General features: G+C 60.2%; 3 protein-coding genes across 8 annotated transcripts; 1 reads left to right on the top strand and 2 right to left on the bottom strand.

The window, feature by feature from the left end:
• Positions 1-97: 97 nt before the first annotated feature.
• On the bottom strand, positions 98-14,457 carry SLC4A2 (solute carrier family 4 member 2). 2 transcript variants are annotated; one of them, XM_036899541.2, is made up of 23 exons: positions 14,291-14,457; positions 12,002-12,115; positions 10,238-10,403; positions 9,852-10,093; positions 9,653-9,771; positions 8,025-8,257; positions 7,803-7,945; positions 6,656-6,836; positions 5,257-5,392; positions 5,007-5,172; positions 4,758-4,872; positions 4,453-4,637; positions 4,116-4,341; positions 3,750-3,965; positions 3,520-3,668; positions 3,200-3,394; positions 2,320-2,574; positions 2,118-2,207; positions 1,745-1,911; positions 1,097-1,350; positions 840-1,009; positions 414-587; positions 98-318 (listed from the first exon to the last, which is right to left on the bottom strand). In XM_036899541.2, exons 2-23 carry the CDS (start codon positions 12,050-12,052, stop codon positions 238-240), a joined length of 3,714 nt encoding a protein of 1,237 aa, XP_036755436.2. In that variant the 5' UTR covers positions 12,053-12,115; positions 14,291-14,457; the 3' UTR covers positions 98-237. The 2 variants fall into 2 exon arrangements, with proteins under 2 accessions (XP_036755436.2, XP_036755438.2); XM_036899543.2 differs by lacking the exons at positions 12,002-12,115; positions 14,291-14,457 and adding an exon at positions 11,384-11,829.
• Positions 14,458-15,610: 1,153 nt separating this feature from the next.
• Positions 15,611-21,022, top strand: CDK5 (cyclin dependent kinase 5). Of its 3 annotated transcripts, none has more exons than XM_036899547.2 (12): positions 15,617-15,814; positions 16,924-17,012; positions 17,109-17,176; positions 17,319-17,379; positions 17,478-17,534; positions 18,225-18,320; positions 18,460-18,534; positions 18,691-18,787; positions 18,972-19,041; positions 19,571-19,631; positions 19,741-19,821; positions 19,939-21,022. In XM_036899547.2, the coding sequence occupies exons 1-12, from the start codon at positions 15,646-15,648 to the stop codon at positions 20,023-20,025; spliced, it is 1,011 nt and encodes a 336-aa protein (XP_036755442.1). In that variant the 5' UTR covers positions 15,617-15,645; the 3' UTR covers positions 20,026-21,022. The 3 variants fall into 3 exon arrangements, with proteins under 3 accessions (XP_057360902.1, XP_036755442.1, XP_036755443.1); XM_036899548.2 differs by lacking the exon at positions 15,617-15,814 and adding an exon at positions 16,120-16,277; XM_057504919.1 differs by lacking the exons at positions 18,691-18,787; positions 18,972-19,041; positions 19,571-19,631 and having other exon boundaries at positions 15,611-15,814; positions 19,698-19,821.
• Positions 21,023-21,198: 176 nt separating this feature from the next.
• Positions 21,199-24,898, bottom strand: ASIC3 (acid sensing ion channel subunit 3). Of its 3 annotated transcripts, XM_036899545.2 has the most exons (11): positions 24,365-24,898; positions 23,490-23,640; positions 23,154-23,281; positions 22,837-23,032; positions 22,687-22,743; positions 22,452-22,599; positions 22,074-22,165; positions 21,912-21,991; positions 21,745-21,816; positions 21,507-21,565; positions 21,199-21,379 (listed from the first exon to the last, which is right to left on the bottom strand). In XM_036899545.2, exons 1-11 carry the CDS (start codon positions 24,896-24,898, stop codon positions 21,301-21,303), a joined length of 1,596 nt encoding a protein of 531 aa, XP_036755440.1. In that variant the 3' UTR covers positions 21,199-21,300. The 3 variants fall into 3 exon arrangements, with proteins under 3 accessions (XP_036755440.1, XP_036755439.1, XP_036755441.1); XM_036899544.2 differs by lacking the exon at positions 21,507-21,565; XM_036899546.2 differs by lacking the exon at positions 21,745-21,816.
• Positions 24,899-26,432: the final 1,534 nt, after the last annotated feature.

Here is a 26,432-nt window from a genome sequence, read left to right as displayed (position 1 = left end):
GCATCTCATTTTTGGGAGAGGGAGGGGGCAGGGCCCCCCGACCTCTTTTCATGTACCCCCATCCCTGCCCCCAGAGAGACATAAAGCCAGAGATAGGTGAGGACCAAAGCACTTTACTGAGGTGGGGGCAGTTAGAGGACTTTAAATTATTTACTTAAATAAAAAGGAGGAGCGGGGGGAGAGCACCCCCAGCCCACTCCTCTGTCCGTCGTCCCTCGCTGTCCACTGGGGCAGCAGCTAGACAGGCATAGGCATCTCGTTGTACTCATCGACTCCCTCCCGCTCATCAAACACCGGCTCCGCCTCATTAGCATCCAGCTGTGGGGGGACGGCATCAGGAAGGCTGACCCCAACCTTGGCCTGGGACAAGGCCACAGGGGCGTGGGCGGGGGGTGGGGTGGGGGGGGGCTTACACATTTCATCTCCCGCTCGGTGAAGATGCGGGTGAGCACCACCATGCGGAGCGGCACTGTGAGGATGAGGATGAAGGGGAAGGCCAGGGAGGCGGCTGTGGACATGACAGCCCACAGCAGGGCCAGGCAGAGCAGCTGCAGAGCCGTGAACAAGTGCATTCGGAGGGTTCGAACCTGGGAGGGGATGAGACTGGTAAGCCCAAGCTTCTGCCCAGTCTCTGTGGGCCCTGGTCCACGCAGGACCGTCCAGCCTGCCACAGCCAGAGGACAGCTGACCCCTTCCCTCCACCGGCTGGGGGCTCACCAGAGCCAGGTGTGCACAGACTGAATGGCGGCCGGCCAAAGTGGGGCGACGGGGGCCTGCAGGCTGACCCACGCAGACCAGGAAGGGGCAGAGGCAAGGGGCCCTCCCAAGCGGGGTCTCACCTTCTTGACATAGGTGACGTCTGGGTGGTGTTTGGGTGGCATGAGCAGCAGGTGCAGCCGCTCGTAGAACTGGATCCCATTGAGGGAAGTAACTCCCATATACAGGAAGATTCCAAAGAGCACGGCCAGGGGAATTTGCCGCAGCAGGTCCCCGATAACCATGGAGAGGCCTGGTGGAGGAGGAGGAGGAAGTCGGCCCCAGGTCTCCCCACCTCCACAGGCTGCTCTGGGAAGGTGCGGGCAAGAGGTGAACATACCCACAAGTAGGGCAACCAACAGCCCTGTCACCCGCTGCTCCTTGACTTCCTGGATCTTGGGCTTGTCCCCAGGTGCCACAGCCTTGCTCATGACGGTGAGCGCGTTGGCATGAGTGACGGAGCGGACGGTGGCGGCAGCCAGCCAGGGCAGGCCAAAGAGGGCACAGATGCCACCCATGGCCACGATGAGCAGCAGGTCCAGGTGGAAGCCCGAGCCCTTGTGCAGCATGCGTTCCTTCTTGGAGATGATCAGCCTGAGCAGGGCCAGGCACTCACTGAGGCCCGGGCCCTGCGCCCAGTTCAGCAGCAACGGCGCCTTTCCAGGCGCCTGGAAACACCTAGCTAGTTGCCTGTTTTCGGAGCCTGGTGGCCCCTGCCCCTTCTATCAAAGCTGTCGAAGAGCCGAGCCCTGCCCGTGCTGCCCTCCCTGCCCTTTGGGACAGCTCCCACCTGTCCTGCAGCCATCCCAGCAGACAAACGTCAGTGGGATTTTCTGCTGCCTACACAATGAACTCCAGCAGCTAGCCTGGCATCCTGGGCTCCCTCACCCAGTGCAGCTGTGCCCCTTCGCCTGGCCACAGCTCTGGCCCCTCCACGCATCGGGTAGCTCCTGTCCGCACAGCACCCCCCTTGGCTAGGGCCACTCACGTAGTGATTTGGGTCTCCATGAAGATGAGTATGAAGACTAGAATGGCGGGTAGGAGGCTGGCAACCATCATCCACACAGGGAAGGGGCTGTTCTCCCCCAGGGGGTTGATGACCCAGCCCCGCTTTTTTGGGGCTGTCACTGAGAATCCATTGGGCACGCTCAGTTTCTGCAGGGCAGAGGACAGGGCCAGGGGCCAGTGAGCCTCAGAGGGAGAGCCCTGAGCTGCACTGGGCAACGTGATGCTAACAGCATGCTGAGGTAAAGGCCCGGCATCTACCCAGTCCACCCCTCTGGGGTTGGGGGACTAGAGGCAAACACCCCAAGCCCAGTGCCAGGCAGCACCTCCTCACTGCTGCATGTGCTCCACCTCACCTGTGTGTAGGTGTCCTCAATACTGTAATCCACAAGCACCATGATGAGGATCGCAATGGGCACCCCAAAGTCCCCAATCACCCGCCGTACCTGTGGACAAGCACCACGCTCAGAGGCTCTCTGCCTCGCACTCCGGCCCTAAATCCAACTCCCCACTTGCTGTCCCAGCTCCCACCTCCCTCCAGCCTTTCAGCCCACATACTCGGCCAGGGAAGAACCGGCTGTTCTTGAATTTACGCAGGAAGAAGGCAATGAAGAAGGTGCCGGCCATGAGCACCAGCGACAGCAGAGCCGTGTTGGGCTGGCCTCGGGGTCTCGCCTGCCCAGATTGCCTGGCTGAGCTCCCGTTCCCAGGCCCCAGAGTGGCTCCTGCCCCAGCCCAAGTGGCATTCTCGCCGCTGTCTGCCTGGGACCTGTTGGAGGCTGAACAGCCGTGGAGGGGGTGTTCCTGGAATATCTGCGAAGAGGCAAAGGAGCCTGTCAGTTGAACTGGAAAGATTTCCAGGCTGAGCTTACCGAGCGGGACAGGTAGGATGGGGGATGGCCGGCCTGCCGTCAAGGAGTTTGCCTTAAGAAAATGATCAGGTAACCAGATCGGAGTACAGGGCAACTGGGGATTAAAAGAGGGGTTGGTCTAATTTGGGAAGGCAGCTGGGGAGTGTGGCTCCAGCCAGGCCTAGAGGAGGGCAGGGGGCACGGGGGGCCGTGGGGACAAGTCTTCTCCTGAGCTTGACACAGACATGGATGTGATGCCCAGAATGGGACTGTCATCTTGGGGGCCTTTCCCTTTCACATTTCTGGACTGTTTGCCACTTTAATGAGAGCACATGTTACCTTTGTTATTAAAAATATGTGTGTTTTAAGACTGATCTGAAGCCCTGGTATGTGTGTGCTGGTGACAGGAGGGTAGTAAGGGCACAGGAGGAAGAACTTTGGGCACCTGGGACTGCAGCCAGGGGACACTCTGGGCCAGTGTGACCTCGCACCCAGGAGAGCGAGCAAGGGAGAGCACACCACCCGGGATCCCTCCAGGCCTGAGGCCTTGCCCCCTCCTGGCCCCATTCTCAGCAGGGCCTACCCACCTTAACCAGCTTGTAGAAGGTCTCATAGATGAAGATGAGGGAGATGAGGAAGGCAAAGATCTCCTGGGTGAAACGTGAGACAAAGCGCACCAGGAAGCTCCCCTCTAGGGCCACCATGAGCAGTGCCAGGAGCACCAGCCAGAAGCCAATCCACACACGGCCCACCAGGTACTCCAGCTCGTTGCTGCTGCAGAACTGGGGTAGGAGAGGGGGGGTGGTCCGGTCCAGAGCCAGGGCTAGCACGGTGGGAGTCCCGGGGTAGAGGAGGGGCGGCTGGAGCAGGTGGGAAGAGCTAGCCCGAGGAGTCTGAGGACCCTTACCGAGAAGAAGGCCTCCTCAAAGACCAGCAGGGGCCCTGAGAAGCCAATCACCAGCAGTGGCTGGGCGCCCAGAAGGCAGAAGACCACACCCTGCAGTGCCGTGGACATGATCAGCTCTGATACCCCGATCAGGTCCTGTGTCTTCTCTCCTGGGGTGGCAGGAACCAGCTGAGGAGCTGGCGGCTGGGGCCCTGTGCACGCCCCCCCCCCGCCCCAAAGCCTCTCCTTACCCAGCAGCCCCCCAAAGGTGATGGCAGGAGACAGGGCCGCAAAGTAAATGAAGATGACAGCAGCCAGGCACTGGGGGTCCAGCGCGTCTCGGAAGTCGCTCAGGTAGTGGGGATAGCGGCGTCGCACATCTCTGATCAGTCCCCCAAAGGGCCGGCCTGTCCTCCGGAGGGGATCGTCTTCCACTGCACCCACTGCCTCTACCATCTGCAGGAGCGCTGCAACCCAGGCCTCCATCAGGGTCCCTGCTGCAGCCCCGTCCTACCCACCCCGCTCTCCTCCACATACACACAGGTGCCCCAACCTGACCCCAGAAGCCCCCACCCCAGCCAGCCCTGCCCCGGCCCCTGGCCTGCGCTGGCCCGTACCCTTATCCTGGGCGGACTTGGGCTCCAGCCCAGCCCCCGTGGGCAACAGCCGGCCTTGCTCCTCCCGCTTCTTGAGCATCTGGCGCTGGAAATGAGCAACAGATCGCAGCAACTCCTCGCCCTGCACTTCCGAGGGCGGCAGCACCACACTGCAGTCCAGGAAGGCGTTGATGGCGGTCAGCAGGTCCTCCCGCTCATCTGCCAGGTAGGCTGCCTCGTGGAATTGCTGCCAAAGCAGGATCAGGATTGTGAGGGCACAAGATGAAGGCCGGGGGCTAGAGCAGGGCTGGGCATGATGGTTAGGGGGCATCCAGGAGGGCTCTGGGGCGGGGCTGACCTTGTCAGACATGAGGGTGGAGATGGAGCGGCCAATCTCGTGGTAGTCCATGTTGGCAGTGCTTGGGCCCAGCAGCAGGAAGAGGAATCGCACAGGCACCGGGACCTCCAGCACAGCGTCCAGCTCCACTGCCTCCCGCAGTCGGACAAAGGCCATGGTGGGGCGGGAGAGGAACTCCACGCAGCCTAGGGGCAGGCGCCATGTGGGCACGAGCAGGGTCTGGCTGTCTCCCAGCCTCCAGCCCCTGGGTGGCACCCCTCCATCTTGCTGCCAGAGCCCCCATGCCCGAGATGCCCCCCACATACCCACGAGGACCACCGTAGCTTCAGCATTCTCCGGGATCTTCTCCAGCAACTTCAGCTCATGCTTGGACTTGGAGCGAGTGATGCCGGTTGGCGGGGCTGGAGGTGGCAGCTCCCGCTGGGATGCAGGAGAACGCGGCTCAGCCCAGCTGGGTGCCCTAGCCCCACCACCCGTTCACCCTGCACTTGCCCGCAGTCCTGTAGCTACATGTGGTGGCCAGGATCTGACCCAGGCAGGGCCACCTCCCTTACCTCTCGCTCCACCTCCAGCCGGCTCTCAGGAACACCTCCAATGAGAGGCTCGGTGACGTGCGGGTCGCTCTCAGCTCCCTGGCCATGGTGATGCCCCAGCAGGGAGCCCAGGGAGCCCGCCGAGATGTTGCGAGGGAAAGAGAAGTCCTTTTCGTCACTTGGGTGGCTGCAGGGGCAGAGGGAGGCGAGGTCAGGAGGGGGACAGCGGGGCTAGGGCCAGGTGAGCAGGGTGAGATGGACAGAGCCCCACCTGTGTTTCAGCAGCAGGGCCCGCAGCACGTTAGCTCGGTCCTCAGCCTTGATCTGGTCAGAGATGACCATCTGCTCCACCACCTGGTGGGCCACCCCAGGAAGGGTCTGCTGATCCAGGTCCAAGAGTACAGCCCCTGGAATCAGGATGGCATGGAAGGGCCCTCATCCCTGGGCAAGACCAAGGGTGCAGGTGGGAGGGAGGGAGAGTTAGGGAAGGAGGGAGACAGCCAGGCTAAGTGCAGTGTTTAGGGTACAGAGCACCAGCCAAAAATCTGTGAGCAGGGTTCCAAACTCATCCTCTCTCTCACCTGGTCCTTCCTACCGCCCTCCCCTTAAGAATGTTGGGCTCAGCAGAGGCCATGGGACCCCAACTATTAGCCTGGGCTGGGCCCTGCCCAGACGCCCCTTCTAGAGAACATGAAGCCTCCACTGGGGAACCCCAGGCCACCCACTCAGACAGAACTGCTCTTCACAGTTAGGAAGTTCCTCCTCCGAGTGAGTTGTAGACGCCTCCTCTGACGTCCACTCTAGGGTCCCAGGTCTGCCTCTGGAGTGCGAGCTGGTCTGTGGCCTTGTCCACATGTCAGCCTTGAGCCATTTAAGATGACCCCTCTACCTGACTTCCTAAACTTCCCCAAGTCCAACAGCTGCTCCCGGGACGGCCTCTAGAGCTATCCACGTGGTCATTGCTCTGAGCTGCCATTTCACATGGAAATGAAAAGTCCTTCCCAAAGTCACCAGGCCATTTTTTCTGTCAACATCAACTTGCAGGAATACAGAACTAAAGACAGAAACAAAGGCCCCTGAGCAGCCAAAGCAGAGACAACAAAGCCCAATGATAAAGCCCTGGCCCTCTGGCCCTCAAGCCTCACTCAGAATCTATTTACTACTCGTTTGGGAACACTTCTGAGGGTAAGCTTCTGAGTCCTCAGCTGCTTAGAAATAGGCCCTCTGGCAGCAAGCGGGAGGCACTTCCCCAGTAGGAAGTAGGACACAAGCAGAGAGCAGATCCTGCGCCTCTGGTCATTTAGTGAAGTAGTTTATACAACCCTGTAGGTTAGATCATTTCAGAAAGCTTTCCATCAAAATTGCTTAAAAACAGGTTAGCATCCAAAACATACCAGCTTCAGTGATCTGAAAGTATCACCTAGAGAAGCTGCTTGTTGAAAATGCCAGATAAAAGAGAATAGTGCCGATCCCGCCTTGCCATCACCCAGTGACAGACCCCGAGGAATGGCAGGCTGGATGACAGCAGGAGAGCCTCCCTCCTGGGCTCTGGTGATACTACACACTGTGCTGCTCAACACAAATCTGGGGGTCTTTTGTTCTTCAGAGGATGGGCATGGGTGAAGGGAGCTTCCTGGGGCGAGGATGGACAAGGGAGGAGGGCCGGGTACCGTGGGCCAGGGTCCGGCGGAGTTCCAGGAGGCTGCGGAAGGACAGGGAGGCCACGTGGGGCTTCCCCCAGCGCTCCGTCTCCTCCTCCACATCCTCCTCGAATTTGATCCAGCGTGCCGTCTCCCTCCACTGAGGCTCTTGGTTTTTGTCCAGCAGCAACTCATTCAGCTCCACAAACACCTTGGGGTGAGTGAGAAGGCGTGGTAGGGTGAGAGCCGGATGGGGTCCGAGGGACTGGGGTCCAAGACAAGCTGAGTCGGGTGGGGCACATCACCCCACAGGGCACAGGCACAGAGCCCGGCCAGTTACTAACCAATCTGTGACTCTCTTTCCCTCATCTGTGAAATGGGGGTAATAATATCCATCTCAAAGGACTGTTATGGGGACTTAAAAAACAAAGCATACAAAACACTTAGCACAGTTGGTGACTCATAAGTGCTTGATGGATGGTCACCATGCACACGCACACACTGGGATTTCATATGATTCCATTTATACACACTCAAGAACTGGCAAAACTAATCGTGAGTAGAATGACAGAAGGGCAGTCATCTACACGGGCACCAGCTGGGAGGAGGCTGAAGGAACCTCAGTATGGGAAGTGGTCTGTATTAGGTTAGCCAGGCATTTACATGTGCAAAAGTCACTAGGCTGTATGTTTAACCTGAGGGCCCTTTACTGTGTGTCTGTTAGACCTCAATAAAATGGTAAATAAAAACCCTCTGGAATGGTCAGAGCTCTGGAGTCTCAGATGGGCAGCATCACTAAGTGACTGAGTGGCCTTGACCAATCACTGCCCTGGAGTATGGCTGACGCCACCTTCACAAGCTGTGGGAGGATCACGAGTGCAGGGGGGGAATGGATTCTGAAAAATGAAGTGTGCTGCTCCATAGAGCCGTTCTAGCCTCGAGGGACCTCAAACACCTCAGGGAACAGCCATGGTAACAAATCAGTGGTGTCTAAAAGTGACGCAGAATTGTAAAGCCCAGACCAGCACCGTCCAAGCTGTGCACACAACACCCTTGTGGACCGCACGAGCCCCCAGCCGCAGAGGACAGCCCTGGCGCGCATGGTTACTGAGAGGTGGGGGGTCAGGGAGATGAGGGACAGGGAGACAGTGGAAGAGCGTGAAGTGGCCAATAGTACCTCGTGGGGCTTGTGGGAAGCCCGGGGTCGGGCCCGGGGCGTGGGCCCAGGCTCTCGCCCTTCCCGGCTGCTCTGCCCAGACCCTTTGGCATTCTTCCGCACCAAGTGCCGCCGTACCCCGGGAACGTCCTCAAACCGGTGACCTGTGGGGGGCAGAGGGACAATATCAGGCTCCCCCTTCCTCTTGCTCCTGTTCCCACCAGCCCCTGGCCCGGCACTCACTCTTCATGAGGTCTAAGTCAGCTGTGGCCAGCGTCTGGGCCTCGCTCTCATCTGTGGGGACCTGGGGCAGCAGCGCCTGCTCAGCCCCAGTCATGCTTCCAATGCGCCTCCTCTCCTGCAGGTTGTAGCTGCGGTGTCCGGGCTGCACTTTGGTCGGGGGACGCCCAGAGGCACCCCCATCATCGCCTCCTGCAGTGCCTCCAGCCACCACCACCACCTCTTCCACCAGGGCTCTGGACAGACAGGCAGCCGTGAGCTCCTGCGGCCAGGAGCCAGGCAGGAGGACCCTGGGAAGGGGACCCCCACCCTCCTCGCTTCCCGCTTCTGTTAGGTATGGAGGTGAAAGAGGGAGGATGCTGGAAGCGGATGGTGGCATTTGAATCTGGGGCTACCCTTTACTGGCTGTGCCACTTGAGCCATCACACCAGCCACCTGTGAACAAAACTCAACAGCAAAATGGAGCTGAGGCCACCTCCCAGGCTCTGGGGAGCAGCGAAATACACTTGGTGCAGGCCTTTCCTTCCCAGGCCTTTCTACCCCTAACCGTGACTCAGGAGGGTCACAGCATCCCGTTTCTAACCAAATGGTGTAAAATATGTGGACGGATATGAACTCCTTGTCCCTTACATTCCACTTCTGCTCCTATCCCCCACCTAAGATGCTCCTTTCTCTCTGCCATTGCTCGTGTGGCCTGGTCCCTGCCACATCATTCTAAACAGTTCTCAGGCATGTAGCTCCTCCCACTGCTCCAAACCCTGGTCTCTGCCCATGACAGTCTCCCCCACCAGGCTTTCTCTTTGGTCTGCCTGCATGCTTGGCAACAAATCTGACCCCACTTTTCCAAGGTCATGCTTTCCAAAGCTCCCCCACATCCTCCTGGTCACCCAGCCACCTGTGGGCTTGCACCACAGTGCAGACGGCCACTACAGGCCAGCCCCACATGTACAGCCTTTCTCCTTGGTGAGTCTGTGCACCGCTGGAGGGGCAACAGGCCCTTCACTTCCCCACAGCCCTTCGTGCCACCTGGCACCCAGAAAATAACAGGTCCATGATAGTAGTGCCCTTGAGACCTAGTTCAAAGTGATTTCCTTCAGGGAGGCTGGAGGCCTCTGGTAACACCCCTAAACTCTAGTCACCCTGGTACTAACACTGCCTGAGCCAGGCAGTCGGCACAGGAACTTGTTCTGACAGTTCTCATTTCAGGAGATAACCAGGGTGGACTGGCAGCTCCAAAAAACAAAAGGGGTTCTCCTATTCCTCTTACACTCTGGGGACCCTGGGGTGCTTGGAGGTCACCAGTCCAGTCCCTGATCCAGTGCCTGATGCTGCTCCACCTGAAGCCACGGCAGGGGGCAGCTTAGACTGCATATTTCTGTGCCAGGCCCCCGCACCTAAACCTTGATTCACACCATCTTTTAATGCCTGCAACCACCCTGGGAGAATAGTTCTATTATTCTTCATTCACAGATGGCAGAATGGGGCTCAGAGGTCGTTCCTTGCCCAAATAGCTGCAGATGGGCAGGACCGGGATTTGAACCCCAGTCTGATGATCCCAGGCTCATTATTTTTTTCTCCTGCAATACCTCACTGACCACACCAGCAGAGGAGGTCTGTCTGGGGACACTTACCCAGTCTGGGCCCCTTTGGTGGCCCAGGGAGCTGCCTCCTGGTGGGGCTGCATTGGAGGGGTAGAGGGACTAGTCTTTTCTGCCTTCCGGTCAGTGCCTTCATCCTCCTGGAGAAAGAACTGAAACAAGGACCCATGTGAGCAGGTGAAGCCAGGCCAGGGACCCTGCACACATACTCTGGAGCCCTGCCCCTGCTCACCTGCACCGAAGAGGGCGTGGAGGCAGGGGATGGCTGGGTGAATGCCCGGGCCCCCTCAGCCTCCCCGGCCTCATCCTCCTCTTCCTCTCCCTCCTCAATGGTAGGGGTCTCCCCAGTGGGGGAGGCTCCAGGGCGCCTGCGAGCCTTCCGTCCTGGGCCCTGGGGTGTCTTGCGGCGGCGGGCGTCCAGAGGCAGGTGGGTAGACAGTGGGTGATGGATGTGGTGGGAGGACTGGCGGTGGTCTGCAGGGAGGAGGAGGTCTGGCTGCTGAGAGGCACATCTTCCCTGTGGGCCATCCCGGCCCCTCCCACTAGGCCCCTAGCCCCTTCCTTGCTGGGCAGTCAAACCTAAGCTCCCCGGCCTCCCCCTCCCTGTCTGCCCCTCACATTCAAAGTCCTCCTCCCCATAGCTGCGGCCTGGCTCCTCCCCTCCTCGAGACCCAGCTTCCTGCAGGATCTCCTCAAACCGCTCCACGCCCAGGGTGCGGTGAAGTTCATCCTCCTCCTGTTCGCTGAAGCCAGGCGCTGCGGGGCCCAAACTCTCTGGCTCTGGCTGTGAGAAAAAAGATGTGAGACACACACACACAGGGGCTCCCCAGGGGTTGTATCCTGCCCAGTGCTGGAGACCCAGGACTCCCCTAACAGCCTTCCCCTCAAGTGCCAGGGACCCAGGAGGAAGCCTGGCTGTGTCCATTCCTGTTGGTTCTAAGGAAGGTGGAAACGGCCTGGGGTCTGCCCTGGAAGTCTCAGCACAAACCCTGTATGTCCGTGGGCAGTTCACAGAGCTGAGAGTGAACAACTCCGTCCGACTAGAGGACAACTACTGAGTCTGAAAGTAACTTCTGGGCCAGCCCAAGCCAGCTGACTCGACTGAGTCAAAACTGAAACCCAGCCCCTGGGTTTCATGGGAATGCAGCACTTCACCTGGGCAGGAGAACCCCCTATTTGCAAAGCAGCACCCCACGGAGACAGGGCCCCTCGCCAGATCCCTTGCCCCGCCCCTCACCCCACCCCACTCCCCCCACCTGAGTCATACTGCAGGAGCAGAGCAGCTAGACTGCGGTGGCGCTTTCCAGAGCTCTGTCTAGCTAAGCGGCCAGATGCCTAGCCGGTGGCCTTGGTCCAGCCCCCAACCCACCCCCTGCCGGTCTCAGCTCCAAGCGCGCCAAATATTTGTTCAAGAGCTTCTGAACCTGAAGGGCATCAGGATCTCCAAGGGCAGGGTATGGAGCCCCCTCTGTGGAGGTGCCAGGCGCTAGAGCACGGAAGAGCAAGGGGAGGAGGTCTGGGAAGAGGGCGGGTCTTGGGGAGACGCAGAGGTGGGGATAGGAGCAACTAGGGATGGCGGGGTACTGGATTCAAGAAGATCCTGGGGTCAGGGGGCTTGCTTCATCCCTGCCCACCTCTGGCTTCCCACAAGCGCTCAGCCCCACTCTCACCAGAATTAGCACACGGGAGGGAGGTGGCAGGAGGCTGCCCAAGCGAGCTCAGGGAGCTAGCGGGGTGAGGGAGGGGGTCGAGAACCCCTCGCACCTGAGGCCGCAAGAGGAAGTCCATGGCCGGCTAGGGAGAACTCGGGAAGGAGGGGGAGGGGACCAGCCCACACCCCTTCCCAGTCACGTGCCCGCTGGGCCAAAGTGGCCAATAACGGGCTGATTACCGCACTGGGGGTTAATCATTAGACTTCCCAGGAAAATCGGGAGGGGGCCACGTGGGGCGGTGGCCACATGGGAGCTGGAGGGGCGGGCCTGAGTGGCACGTGGGGCTGGTCACAGCGAGCTTGCCTGATCCAGAACCACTGTGCCCCGACCACCGCTGCTCCAAGGCCGGGTCAGAGAGAGTCTCCACGTTGGAGACCCAGGGTCCCCAGCGTTCCCTAGCTGAGGCTAAACAACCACCTGGGTTCAGCAAACAGCCTCAACTCCACCACAGGCCTGGAAACTGTGACCCTCCACCAATACCCATGGCAAACCCCCGTGCACCCGGCAAGGCCAGAGTAGGGATGGCAGCGCCCCTCCCGAATCCATCACAGGCTTCCCTCCCTCCCAAACCTCTCTACACACAGGCACCCTTGTTTGACCTGGACCTCTGCCGGAGCACCTGTGGCTTGAGAGGGCCGGTGGGACTGCCAACCCGGCGGGCAATACTCACAGTGCAGAAAGAATCTGCGCCCGAGGCGGGGCGCCGGGGGGCGCTGCTCATGGCCAAGTCTTAGCCCTTTTCGCTGTCGCTGCGGCTTTCAAGGCAACAAGGCGGCGGCATAACCTGGGAGGGGGAGAGTACCAGTCGCCGTGTGAGAGCGGCCGGCCAGCGTGGGCGTCCCGGCCCTGGCAGCCCCAGCTCCCGGCCCAGGACAAATCAGGACTCGGGGCTTACCGCCCGCTGGCCACGGGGCGGGGGCCTCCCGGCTGCGCAGGATCCTCCAGCCTGGGAAGAGCCTTAGAGTGGCCCAAAGAGGGGGAGAAAGCAAAGTTATTTATAGGAAGAAAAGAGAAGAACAAAAAGGGACAAAGGCGAGGGCTGAGCAGAGGGAGCCACAAAGGGCCAGGCGAGTCAGCAGAGCAGGGGGAAGGAGCAGAAGGTGGGGGAAAAAATGGGGCGTAAAAGGAGCCATGGGCCAGACCTGAAGAGAAGGCAGCAGAAATCAGGGAGCAGGGATAAGAGGAGGGAGGCAGGGAAAGAAAGGACAGACTTGAGCCAGAAACAGAAGCAGGAGTGGTGACCGAGTGGTGGCACCGAGGGGGCTGAACCAGGGGTGTGCTGCGGAGAGTGAGACCCTCCGTGGGGCAGAGGGGCTAGGGAGAGAGAGGGCCTAACACAGCAAGCAAGGGGGCTGCTGAGACCCTGGCCCAGGGCGAGAAGGGGTGCTTGGCTGTGCCCCCTCCCCCGAGGAAGGCCAGATGGGGAAACTTGGCCCTCTGGGGGAGGGGCCGGAGCCCAACTCCACTCACTCAATAGGAGGGAGGAAGGGCCGAGAGCGGGCACAGGCAGGGCCGATCTTTTAATGGGGGAGGGGCACGTGACGAAGTGGGAGGCGGGTGGGCACAGAAGCCCTGAGGTTCAGCCCTGAGGGGCAGTCCTGATCCCTCCCCGCCCCTAGTCTGGGGCCAGGAAAATATGAGTGGCTTGTCTGATGCCCTCCTGATGGTGACTGTAGGGGTATGTGGAGAGAACGCTATGTGGTGGGGGGAGCGGAAGAGTTGCTGTTAAGGAAACTGACCAGTGCAAATTGGGGTACCCACTCACAGGAAGCACAGGAGTCACCCAAAGCTCTTGGCAGGTAAAAATACTGAAGCTCTGCAGGATGTTGTGGGGGTCAGACGGGCCCAACTGGGGGTGTAAAACAGTCCAGTGCAGGGTAAACAATATAGGTTAGGGGGTCAGCCCAGGGTGGGGAGCCTGGAACAGACACATTCCTGGCAAGCATTCCCACTCAGCTGACCGCTGTCTGTAACTCCCTTAGCAGGCCTTCAGCCAGGGCACGTCTGGTGTGGGGGGAAGGGACCCTGGTGGTATGGGAAGGGTGGGAAGGGCCCTGAGCTCCTGCAGGTGCCCCACTGCCACCTCCGGGCTGTGCTCTCAACGTGCACCTCCATCCTCCCCTTCTCCCTCTCCCCCTCCAGGTCCCAGAACACAAAGCAGCTTCTGTCCAGAGCGTCGGTGCCGATAATCCGGGGTGGGGGCACATTCCTGGACCAGCCCCGACCCGCCCAGAGGATTAGCATTTCTCCCCCGGCCCAAGGGATTAGCACCCCGGACCCCCACTTGGGCATTAACTACCCCCAAGTGAATTCGTACATTCCACAGCTCTTCCACGTGGGGGCTGGCTAGGGGTGCGGGTAGGAGGGCGCAAGGAGGAAGATAAAGTGGACCCTGGATTTCAGACAGCGGCACCCCTCACACCCAGCACGGAGCACCCCATCCAGACAAGCTAGCCCCCCAGGAGTCAGGTCCAACTCTCCGAGCCCCTCTTGCCCATCTCAGCTGCTCCCTCTTCTGCCAGACCCCTTGTCCTGACCTGGCCCGCTACCCACCCTTCCAGGCTCCCTCTCAACCCGGAGGTTGGGGGCAGAGGCCCGGGGCAACCCCCAAGACTGGGCGCCCTGCACCGTAAAGGATAAAGTAAGGGGTCACAGGGGAGGGGTGTAGACTGCAGCCCGCCCGGCGGCGTCTCCCCGTCTACCCACTTTGGGTGGCAGGGGGCGCGGCACCCTGGCGTTAGGGGACTCTAACAAGCGGACCCCGGATCCCGCTTCCGACCAGGGTTCTGTACGCCTCCCCATCCTTCTCCCCAAGACCTCGCTTCCCCGCGCCCCAGTCTCCGCCCTTTCCTCCACTTGCACTCCCTCCCCGCTCCGAGTCCCGAGTTCCCCCCTTTCCTTCCCCCTCCCTTCCTCTCTCCGCGGCCCTGGCCTCCCCTGCCACCGCCTCTCCGCTTACCCGCTTGCTCTGGGCTTCGTGCCCCGGGGGTCTCGGGGTCTCTACGCCTTCTCCCGTGCTCTCGCGCGCTGCTGACGACTCCCCTGTGCCCACCTCGGGGAGCGCCCCCGCCACTCCCAACTTCTCCCAACTCAACTTTCCCCCGCGCCGCGGGCAGGCCAGCCCCCTGCGTGCGCGCCCCGCGGCGCACCGTGCGCGGCCCCGCCGCCACAGGCTGGAAGGCACGGAGCCAGGTCTGAGTTCCGGCGCGGGGGCGCGCTTCCCGGCACCGCCCGGTACCGTGAGCCCTGGGCCGGGGAGGCCACCGGCTGTCCCTCGGCCCGGTCCCGCGAGGCTGCCGCTCCGGGCTTCCCCGCACGGAGCTCGAGCGCCCCGGGGACGCCGTCTCTTGGCCCCAATAAGCACCTCTGGGCGGAAAAAGAGCCCGCCTCACGCTGGGGATCCCAGGAAGGAAAACTCAGGCACGGAGATGATCAGAAAATTTGGAACGGTGGAAGTTGAAATATAAATGCATAGGGATCAAGATTCTGTCCCGCCCTCTTCTCCCAACCCCTCCCCGCTAATCTCCAGTGCCTAAGAATTTAGAATTCCCCTGTCTTTGCCTGGGGGACGGGGGTGGGGAGAGGAGAGGTTTGAGAGGGGTGATGGTTGCTGGAGGTTGAGTGCCCTTTACCCTAGCGGACCTAGGCTTTCCGAATGGAACTGCTTCCTCAAAGAGATTCCCTACGGAGACTTCTTTAAAAGATCTCTATGTGCTTCTTCTGGTTTTCTCAACTAAATTACGGATTCTTCTAGATAAGGAATACACTTTTCGCTTCCTTTCTTTGTTTGCCACTGTGTGAAACAGAACATTTTGAAGAAAACGTTTGGATATAAACGAGTTAATTAACAAATGTTAAGCACCAACTCTGGTTCTGGCGCTGAGTGCTGTTTGGAACCGTTTTCGTCCAGCTCACAGCCTTCAAGAATGCAATAATGAAACAGTTAGCACCGCAAGAAAATCTGTAATCAACTCCTTAAGGAATGAGGTCAAGGTTGCTTCAAGTGTTGCATCTTTCTGTGTTTCTGTCTGAGGGCGGTGACCAACCTGCCGGCCCTCGGCCACACCCAGGCTGATTCCAGTGGGCCCGGAGCCCAGAGGCTGGCAAGGGGGGATTCCCAGTACTTCAGCCAACTTGCCTCGCGATGTCAGAGTGTAGACCAGCTAGTGTCCGGTAGGCTCCGAGGCGACAAACGGGGCCCAGAAGAGAGAGGGGTCTCTGGCGCATGTTAAATCCAGTCTTGAATGGGGCACACCTGTCTCTCTTCCCAGCCCTGAAGTCAACTGCTTCCTGTGAAGTCATCACCAGCAAGACATGGCTCCGAGCCATTCTCCAGTCAGTCCTGGGTCACTAAGATGGCCTGGGGAGAGGTCGAAACCCGTGCTGAGATTGTCAGGAGGTCGCTGGAACCTCAACACCATCAGCTGGGTCAGAGCCAGGTCAACTGGGCCCAGGATGCAAGCCGCCAAACCCCAAATCGCAGGTGCGCCCCACCCCCACCCCTGCTGCATTCTGGAATGTGTAGTCCCGGAGAGGTCCTTTTCAAAAGGTTGTAATCACAGAAAAGAGCGGGGCACAGTGAGAACCGCAGAACCACCGCGCGGACGCACGGAAAGCGGATACGCGATGCTTCCTGGGTCTTGAAGTCCAGGGTTTGCCTCCGCGGAGGCACTGGAGCCCGGAGAGGTGAGTGCTGCCGGACCCGAGCGCGGCCTGCTGGGGGTTGTAGTCTTGTTGTCTAAGGCCATGGGCATTATTTGGGAACCTGGACGTCCTAGGACTACAAGACCCATAAGCCCATGCGCAGCAAGAGGCGGGGCGGGACCGGAGGCTAGGTTGCCGCCTCCTCTGCAACGCTGGGCCGGAGCCTTAGAACCAAGGGCCCATAGGGGTCCCCGCGGCTACCGCCATGCAGAAATACGAGAAACTGGAGAAGATTGGGGAAGGTAATGGGACCACGAGATGTTCCTGCAAGATCTTTTCCTGCAGACCCTTCAGCATTCCTTGCAGCCCTGGCTTCTCTACCGTCAACAATACCCACAGACTCCGACCTCAGCACTGGCTGCAGCCTTGGCCCCGAGCTCAGGACTCCGTACAGACACCTATCTGAGACCCGTTAGCATTTCCCACAGACGCCGCTTCCACGCTTAGCACTCTCTGTAGACCCACCTGCCAACCTCAGCACCTCCTGCACTTCCTATCCCTAGCCTCAGAACCACGAGCCGGACCTCACCCACCTCCCAGCCACTGTTCTCGCGTCAGACCTCCAACCGCAACATTCCTGCCTTGTTCCCTTCCCAGACCCCTGCTCACGATTTCCAGACCCTCCTGAAGCATGGCCTTTACTCTAGACCTTCATACCCTGCAGCCCCAGCCTCTCCCCACCGCAGACACCCTTGAGCCACCTGCAGGCACCTTTTATGCCACATTCCCACTCGCGAAGCTCTTCCACTGGGGCCTTCATTGTGCATCTCTTCCCTTACACCTCCAGGCATCAGAAATAACACTCTCACGCTTCCTGCTTCCTGCAGGGACTTCCTAGGATGGGGAAGGGTACCCATCCTTTTCCTCACCCCAAACTCTTTCCTCTAGGCACCTATGGGACAGTGTTCAAGGCCAAAAACCGAGAGACCCATGAGATTGTGGCTCTGAAACGGGTGAGGCTGGATGACGATGATGAGGTAAGACTGGGGTATTGGGGCCAGGGAGGGTGTTGAGGGCCCAGGCTGGGTGGGATGTGACTGTTGCCCACCCGGCCCCACCCCCCACCCATGTAGGGAGTGCCGAGTTCTGCTCTTCGGGAAATCTGCCTGCTCAAAGAGCTGAAACACAAGAACATTGTCAGGTGTGTAGACGGCAGGGACCTCTTGCCCCTGTGGTTAGTAGGAGGTGGAGGGGGCTTCAAAGGTAGGCTGGCCTGATACTGGGATATTAGGCGCACACTTGTGGATCTGCCTGGCTGAGCCCTCCCTTCTCCCTTCTCCTAGGCTTCATGATGTCCTGCATAGTGACAAGAAGCTGACTTTGGTCTTTGAGTTCTGTGACCAGGTGAAAGGGAGGCTTGGGAGACAGAAGCCTTGGGAGGGTGTAGGGACCAAGAGTGAGGTTAAACTCTGTCCCGTTCCCACACCCCCATCCCTTTTTAGGACCTTAAGAAGTATTTCGACAGCTGCAATGGTGACCTAGATCCTGAAATTGTAAAGGTGAGAGACTGGTGTTCTGGGGACTTAGGCTGGGTGGGGGTCTGTATTCAGTGTACACACCCTGAACACCAAGTTCAGGCCCTGAGCGGGGTCACCCTGGAGTGTCAGGAAACCAGCAAACCCAGTTTCTGCTCTCCACAAGCCTCCATCCTAGTGAACATTTTCACTTGATCTCTTTGACCTGCTAGTACCACTCTGATGTCAACGATGTGATTTACACTTGAAAGAGGAGAAAATGAGGTTCAAAGAGATACATTCATTCATTCAACACATACTTACTGAATGCCTTGCTGTGTGCCAGGCCCTGTTATAGGCCCAAAACCAAGTGCCTTATTCCAGTTCCAAGGAAACAGTGCTGAATACGAACACAGTACAATATGTCTGTTGATGGCTCTGATGTGTGTGCCCACATGAGGGGAAAGAGGTCATGGGCTGGGAAGGGAGGAAGGCCCACCAGGCTCTAAATTCTGGAAAGGCAGGGACCCGGGCCTCCACTGACTGTACAGTTCTAATCCCTAGCTCAGAACGAAGCAGGTCCTCCGGAGTGAATGAATGATGTCTTACTGAGCTTACCGCTGCAAGACGGGTGGGGCTTTGAGACAAAGCCGAGAGTGAAGAGAGGGGAGCATCCCCCTGGCTGGGTGCAGCATCCTGTCCAGGGCTCTGACGTCCTCCTCCCTGCCCCTCAAGTCTTTCCTCTTCCAGCTGCTGAAAGGCCTGGGGTTCTGTCACAGCCGCAACGTGCTGCACCGGGACCTGAAGCCCCAGAACCTGCTAATAAACAGGGTACCCCCCGGGAGAGGGTGGGAGGTTGGGAGGCTGGAGCCACAGGCAGCGGGAAAGGAGGGGAGCTGGCTGAAAGGGGCGAAGCTGGCCTGAGACTGTTGAAAAGCCCCTCTCCATGCCCTTTCCCATCTCCCTGCAGAATGGGGAGCTGAAATTGGCTGACTTTGGCCTGGCTCGAGCCTTTGGGATCCCTGTTCGCTGTTACTCCGCTGAGGTGAGCCGGGGGTGTGGGGCGGATGTGAGGGAGGGAGGCCCAGTGAGCATCTCTCAGCTCTCCTCCAGGACCCAAAACTTTATTTTCCCTTCCTCGCTGAGCTCCCTCCTTCCTAGCTCTCTAAGTAGGGGGCCCTGTGGATGGGGTCTTCTCCAGGTGGTCACGCTGTGGTACCGGCCACCGGATGTGCTGTTTGGGGCCAAGCTATACTCCACATCCATTGACATGTGGTCAGCCGGCTGCATCTTTGCAGGTGACACGCTAGGTCTTCTGTAGAGGGGCACTCTCTCCCGTTCGAGTGGACAGCTACGGCTTGGAGGGTCCCTCTAGAGAAGGGGGTGGGACCCTCGGGGATGGAGACAGAAGGCACTCTAGAGGGTGCCCGAGCAGTGAGGGGCTCTTCCTGTGCCATCTCTTACCCACGTCCTCTGCCCCAGAGCTGGCCAACGCCGGGCGGCCTCTTTTCCCTGGCAATGATGTAGATGACCAGCTGAAGAGGATCTTCCGATACCCTTGCCTTCGCCTTCATGGAGCCCCCTGAAAGGAGAGCAGGGAGCCATGGAACTCAGAGTGCAGGGAGGGAGGGTGGCAACGGGCTGGGCCAGGGTGGGGGTGCTTGAGAGGGGACAGAGGGCGGAGGGTAGTGGACACCCTGGTGTCACAGGGCAGATGGGCGCTGCCAGCTGGTGTGATTGCAGCACAAAGGGCTCGTGGAGGAAGCCAAGAGCAGGCTCCTCCAGCCGAGAGGTGGATCCTTAGGATGAAGAGTCCAAAGGAGCAGGAGGATTATCTGGGGCTGTGTGGAGGCTGGCTTGTTCATCAGGAGCTCAGGCGTCAGGGTTTAGGCAAGTAGTGAATGTTTGTAAGTGCCTGGTTCACCGAAGACCATGCAGGTGGGGCTGAGTATGAGAGTTGCTCAGTCTGGCCCCTACCTCTGTCATGGGCTGGGGTTGTAAAGTGAGGAGGGTAGGGTGGGGTGGGGAAGAGCCCCTCATCTGCCCCTTTCCACCTGAGTGGTCCTTGACCCTGTGGACACGCTGCTGGGGACACCGACTGAGGAGCAGTGGCCTGCCATGACCAAGCTGCCAGACTATAAGGTGCAGTGGGGAATGGAGGGGTCATGGTGGTTCACTGGTGGTCCCCTTTTCTTCCTGGCCCTACAGCCTTTATGCTCTGACCCTCCCTGCACCCCCCGCCCCCTCACAGCCCTACCCGATGTACCCAGCCACAACGTCCCTGGTGAACGTCGTACCCAAGCTCAATGCCACAGGGAGGGACCTGCTGCAGGTGACCAAGGGCAGGGATAAGGGGTGGGGTCAGGACAATTGTCCAAAGGCACATGGAGAGGGTGGGGTTCTGGCGGCTGACTGGCCTGAACCTGCTGCCTTTTTTCCTTGCCTCCAGAACCTCCTGAAGTGCAACCCTGTCCAGCGCATCTCGGCAGAAGAGGCCCTGCAGCACCCCTATTTCTCTGACTTCTGCCCCCCGTAGGCTCCAGGACTCTGGCTGCCAGGCTGGTGCCTGGCCTCTTTAAGCCCCTCCCAGGAGGGGAGGAAAAGCAGGGGACACATGGGGTGCTGAGCCTCAGCTGTGCTGGGCTCAGCCAAGGTGGAGGTGCCCGGCTGTGTTCTTCTCTCCCTCCGTGGACTTTATTTAATATCATAAACTGCCTCCTTCCCCCCAGTCTGGCTGATTAGTAGGATGGCTCTGAGAAGGGGTGGCTTGGGCAGGGGTCTTCGCTCTGCTCCATCCACCCTCCATAACCCTGCTTCCAGCTCACACTGAGCCCAAAGGCCCCATCCTTGATCCGCTGCTCCTGGTGGCTGGGCTCCAGGGCAGCACACAGCGTGGCTGTCCGAGGCTCTCAGCATGCCCTTCCTCCCTCGGCCCAGGAGGGCAGTCCTGAGGGGTCAGGCAGCCAGTGCCTGAGAGCAAGGGCGGCCTTCCCCGGAATGGGGATAAAGGGCTGGGCCTTTCTATGGCCCTCCATCCCCCGCACATGCCTGCCCGGTCCCTTCCCTCCCCACAGGCCTTCAGGCTGGAATGGGAGAGACTCAAAGATGTGCTTGGGTGAGGAACACCCCTTCCCCACCTGCTGGTTTGTCAGTTTTCCAGTGTTTGGGGGGTTGCAGAGAAAGACCTGGGAAGGTGGGCTGTGGCCAGGGCCTGGGTGTGCCCTTACTAGCAGGAGCAGGAAGGGAGGGTGTCCACCCTCTCAAGCTGGGGCCCCCAGTTTGCCCTGGGGCTTGGGTCCCAAATGTGGGATAAGGGTCCTGATCTTCTATGCCTGGATAGCAGCTGGTGTCCGTGGAAGTGGGCAGCCCGCATCTTCTCCCTTCTTGCTTCCCCACTTGCCAGGCTGCCTTCTAGTTATTCACGGCTGGTACCCACAAGGTGGCTGTCCTATCCCATATTCCTCTCTGCCTTCTCACCTGGCTTTGGGCTCCGTTCTCCGAGAAGTCAGTCTGATAAAGTCCTTCACACTGGAGGTGCAAATGCCTGAGGCCCTCTCACTACTCTGTTCTCCCAGAGATTGGTGGTGGTGAATTGGGACCCACCTTCTTTTCAAACACTAAGTCCACTGTGTGAAGGCTGGCAGGGTCCTGTGCCGGACAGGGCTGAACTTGGCCTGACTAGTCTGCCAGTAAGAGGAAAAGCTGAGGCTGATACACTAGAATTTTATTGGGGGTGAAGATGGCAAAGATCTATGCAGGCTGGACATATCCAAGATGTCAGGGTGCAGTCCTGAAGACACCAACACCGCGTCTAGAGCCGTGTGACAAGGTAGCAGGTGCGGTGGGAGGCAGAGAGAGTCCTGGTGACAGCACAGGGAGGAGCAGGGGGCCTGTGAGGAGACAGCACAGCATTGAAACAGAGCCTCACAGCTACTGCCCTGCTCCTGGGCCTGGACTTGGCCCTCTGGACCGGACCTGCCCCTCCTCCCTTGACCTTAGGGAGCGATTTCACATTACCTGGGGCCCAGGCTGAGATGGGGAACTTGGGCTTGATGGCTGCCCAGTCCTTCCTGAAGCTGTAGGTGGAGGGAGAGGGTCAGATGGGAGGGGTCCTTTCTCCCAGGGACAAGTCAAGGTCACTGCATGCCCCTCCCATGACAACTGTTTTCTCAGCTGGGGAAGGCTGGTGTTCTAGGCTTCAGGGGAAGGGCCTGTGCCCACTGTGGAGATGGCAGGGGAGGAAGAGGGCTGTTACCAGATTGGTGCTGGAGTGCCTTTGGGAATGCCTTCGGTTCCAGAAGTATCCCAGGACCCTTTCTCGGAACACCTGGGGCCAAGCAGAGGGGGAAGTGACCAGCGTACACCCTCCCCTTGAGTCCTATGGTCTGATTCCTCCTCCCCCTACTGGGGCCTTGGGCCCACCTCACAGAGGAAGTCGAGGATCTCAAGGATGGTGAGCAGGCTGGCTCCGATGAATAGTCCCATTTGGCCCCCAATGTCTCCTACCAGAGACAGGGTCACCCATCAGCTCACAGCCACCTGCTCAACCCACACCTCCCTAGATGCCTGGGATGCCAGACACACCCAGCAGCTCTGATACTTCATAGGCCTTCTTCTGCTCCACAGTCTCGTAGTTGAGGGCCTCAAAGAAGATGTCCAGCACCAGCACGTTCTCCCTGTAGGAAAAAAGGCCAGGAATGTTCGCTGGAGAGCCCCTGGTGCCAGCTGCTGCTAGGAAACAGGTGCCTGTTCTCTTGTCTCTGACTCCTTTCAGGAGCCCTGGGAGGGGCCTCCCGGCCTCGCGCCCCCCGTTTGCAGAAGAGACTGCATCGGAGAGGTTAAGCAGCTTGCCCACTTGTCCCAGAGCCCCGCGATGATGTGCAGACCGGTGGTCCACCCGGGCGTGCGCACGGAGGCTCACCCTGGGGAGGGGAGGGGGGGGAGGGGGCCCGCCCCGCTTACGCGATGTAGGCCTCGCTTCGGTTGTGTTTCCGGGCCAGGTAGCGGGCGGCGGCGCGGCTGGGGATCCGCACCATGGAGAGCTCCTTGGCGTAGCGCGTGCTGGCGCACGGGTTAGGGCAGGCGCACGCGTCCTTTCGCAGCATGGCGTCTGCGGGCCACAGTCGCCAGGGTCAGGGCCCGGCCCCCGGGGGGTCAGGGTTGCCGGGCGAGTCGGGCGGGGGAGGCTTGCCCTTACCCAGCGCCGGGTTGGCGCAGTCCTTGTACTGCTGGGGGCTGCACACTGGAGCGCCGCCTGGGGTCGGGGTGGGGGTGTGAATACAGCTTCAGGAGCGGTCCCCGGCCCCCACCCTGCGCCGCCCCCTTCTCCGCTCCCCCAGCCCCTTACCAGGCATATGCATCATTCGGCAGCCGCACTTCCGAGCCACATAGCGGGCCTCGCAGGCCAATCGACACCCCATTAGACTATACGGTGGGCTGGAGCCTGGGCTGGGGGGACCCGGGGAACCAGAGGGATCCGGCTCGAAGTCTGGGTCCAGAGAAACGGAACTACAGTCGCCCCAGGGTGGTGGCAGGAAGCTCAGCTGTGGACAGTCAGGTTAAGGAGGGACCCGGCTGGAACGTGAGCGGTCACTGTGGAGCAGAGGCCCCTGGCACCAGTCTGAGGAGCTGGGGGCGGGGGTGGGGCCGCACCAGTGAGGATACCTGCTGCTGCTGGCAGGACACGAAAGTCTGGTAGCCGGGGGCCACCCCGAAGCCCAGCTGGTCAATGATGGGTGGCTCCTCTTGGCTGTGAATCTGCACGCGGATCCCCACCTCAAACAGGGTCTCCTCTGCCGGGGGAGGGGAACCCTGAGGCCTGAGTCCTAGGGACCCCGTGCCGGAGCCTCCTCTCCCCAGGACTGAGGCCAGCCAGCCCCGTCCTCTTCCCCCAGGAAAGGGCATGATCGGGGCTCCTTCCAGCCCCGGCTCACCTTCCCAGAGCTTTTGGCGTCCCACCTGTGCCCCACCTCCCTCGCATCCTCCCAGCAGCCCCCATACCCATGTCCCTCCACACGGGCAGGTACTCATCCTGCTGCACATCCAGCATGACCTCCAGCCCACTGCCCATGCCACCCCTGGGAGTAGTGAGAAGCTCTGCCCCGTCCACGCCGGAGTTAAAGGTGTAGCACTGGCCCATCCGGGTGAAGATCTGGGGATGGGCAGACAGGTGGCAGACCTCACCAGGGAACAAGGGCCCTGGCCAGCCCTTCCCCCGGGCAAACATGAGGACCGTGGGACCTCTCCCCTCCGTCCGTTATTTGGATCTCTTCTTTGAACACAAAACCCACATCTCAGTGCCCCCAGTCCCTCCCTCATACAGGCACGCGTTGTTAGCCGCTCCTGGGATCCCATCACCCCAACTCCTCCTCTTCCCCTCTCCCCTCCACCCTTCCAGGCTACAGGGCAAGCGTTTCTTTGGAGACCGGTGTGAAAGGAAATGGGTCCCTGTTACCCTCCTCCAGGCAGAGGGAAAACAAGTCCCCTCCTCCTGGCAGAGAGGGGTCACTAGATTCCCACAGCCCCGTCAGACTCCCCCCACCCTTCAGGAGTGGGTAGGGGCTCCTCAGACCAGACCTGGGGCCCAGAGCCAGCCTGGGTCAGGGCCCCGGGCTGGGAGGCATGAGTTTGCACAGTCCAGATGAGTGACAGGGAGGGGACCCCAAGGAGGACAGCTTCCTGGGGGGAACCGAAAGGCACCAATGGGGCGGGGAGCTCGGGGCCTGGCTGCGGAGGAGGGGATCTCCAGGCACAGGTGCTGAGTTTCCCTGGCTTTGGGGAAGCTGGGGCTGGCAAGGCCGGGGATTACTGGTCCTGGGCAGGGACTGGCTGGTGCTCCTGGGTCCCTGGTGGGATGGGTCTGGTGGTCAGCTCACCGTGGTGAAGTTCTCAGCCCCACACGGTTGGCCACGGTAACGGCAGTCCAGCAGCATGTCCTCAAGGGTGTGCCCTGCTCGGGCATAGAGTCGGGCCATGTCGAAGGTGGGACTGGGCATGAAGCCGGGCGGCGCGGGGGGCCGGCCCAGGGCGTGCAGGAAGGCAGCATGCTCGGTGGGCTCCAGGCCCAGCAGCGTGGGCCCAGCCCAGTGCAAGTCATTGGGTGTGAGGTGTGAGCGCCGCAGCGGGTTGATGTTGCACAGGGTGATGGCTGGGAAGGTGAGCCGGTGGCTTTCACGCTCGTCCAGGGCCGTCTCGTGGTGGAACTCCCCGTAGTAGCGCACCCTCTGAGCCACCTGGTACAGGAAGGCAGCCAGCGACAGCAGCATGGCTGCTGCCCACAGCCCCCGGCGTGGGGTCAGGCCCCCCGGGCCAAAGACATGGCCTAAGCCGTGCAGTGTGCAGCTGCGGGCGAACACGCGGATGTCCGAGGCTGGCTGCTGGGCCTCCTCTGGCCCTGAGGGGGGCTTCATGGCTGAGGGGACTGAGAGGGCGGGGGGGAATGGTGACCAGGTTAAAAGAGGCTTGGAAGGAGGAAAAAGGTTCCGTCTGAGAACTGGGTGGGGCTGGGAGAGGCTTTGGGTGGCCGGGCAGGGATAGCTGCAGGTGAGGCAGGGGGTGGGGGCAGGTGGAGGAGAGGAGCCGAGACTAAGGGGTGGGGGGCCCCGGCCTGGGGAGTCCAGTGCGGCCCTCTCCGGGAGCAGGCTGCGGCTGGGCTGGGCGCAGCACTGGGCTGGGGGCTCCGCAGCAGCCCTGGTAGGCAAGCTGGTGTGGCGGGCAGGGGCCGCGTGGCTGGAGGCTGTCTGCTGAGCCTCTGCCGCAGAGGATTGGGTTTCAGCGGTGAGGGGGCAAGGGGGCCGGCGGAGCAGTTTGGGGGCGGGGTAGGTCCCTGGGGCCCCCGGCTGAGCCATTAGTGCGGCATGTGGGGGGGCTGTGGCTGTGGAGACCAGAGGCGCCAGCAGGAAACCACAGCAATCTTGGGTAGAGCTTGAGGGGAGCCCAGAGGTAAGTTGGGGCTGGGGGCGCCTTTGGTCCCTCTAGGTTCTCAGCTGCAGCCCCTGTGGTGGGGCTGAGGGTCAGTTGCTTCCCCTTGGCCCAGCCCCTCTCTCCTCTGGTCTGTCCTCTCTCCCCACTAACCTCACCAGGGACCATTTGCTTTTTCACAGAGAGTGAAGTTGGCTCTCCACCAAGCTGGGAAGTGGTGGGAAGTTTGGCATTGGCAGATTCCTCTTTCAGAGCCCCCAGCCTCCCCTGGCCGGCCATGGCCTCTTCAGGTCCCATGTTCAGGGGCAGTCTGTCGCCAGTGGCCCCCTTTCCCACTTCCCCACACTCAGGCCCTCCTCTATTGGAGACTGATTTTGGGCTCACCTGCCACCCTCCCAGGCATAACCTGGGTGCCCCATGTGCCACCCCCCCAGGGAACCTGGGTATCCTATAATTTCACATCTCTTTTTTTACTTAACATATCCTGCAGACCATCCAGCACCTGGAAAACTAATCCATTTGGGAGAATGCACACCATTCCATTACATGGACCCCTACTGATGAACATTGGGGGTTTCTAGTCTTCCACTGCAAACAATGGTGCTTATCTATATCACTGCATGGATGTAAACTCCAGAAATAGAACTGCTGCTGGGTTAACAGGCAACTGCATGAGTTATTTGATAGATAGCACAGAATTCCCCACCTTGGGAGTTATGCCACTTTGCATGCCCAGCAGTAAAATGGAGTGTGCCTGTTTGGCATGGGGGCTTTTCTAAAGGAAGAGACACTGTGCCCCTAAACTGGCTGCAATGCCCAGGGGCCATAATGCCTAGAACAGTGTGGCAGCACCGGCCTTGGAAGGCCAGCGCTGGCACATTTGACTGAAGATGCCTCAGTTGATCCAGAAGAGACAATGGGTTGGGTGGGGAAAGACTCCCAGTGGCTGGAGCAAACATCTCCAGAAAGCCAACTTGCAAGGTGAGTGCCACCTGACTTGGGACAGGACAGGGGGTGTCTTGC

This window comes from Manis pentadactyla, chromosome 7 (genome assembly GCF_030020395.1).
Source record: "Manis pentadactyla isolate mManPen7 chromosome 7, mManPen7.hap1, whole genome shotgun sequence".
Lineage (NCBI taxonomy): Eukaryota > Metazoa > Chordata > Mammalia > Pholidota > Manidae > Manis > Manis pentadactyla.
Note: the sequence above shows the minus strand (reverse complement) of the source record. Positions and strands in the feature narration are given on the sequence as shown.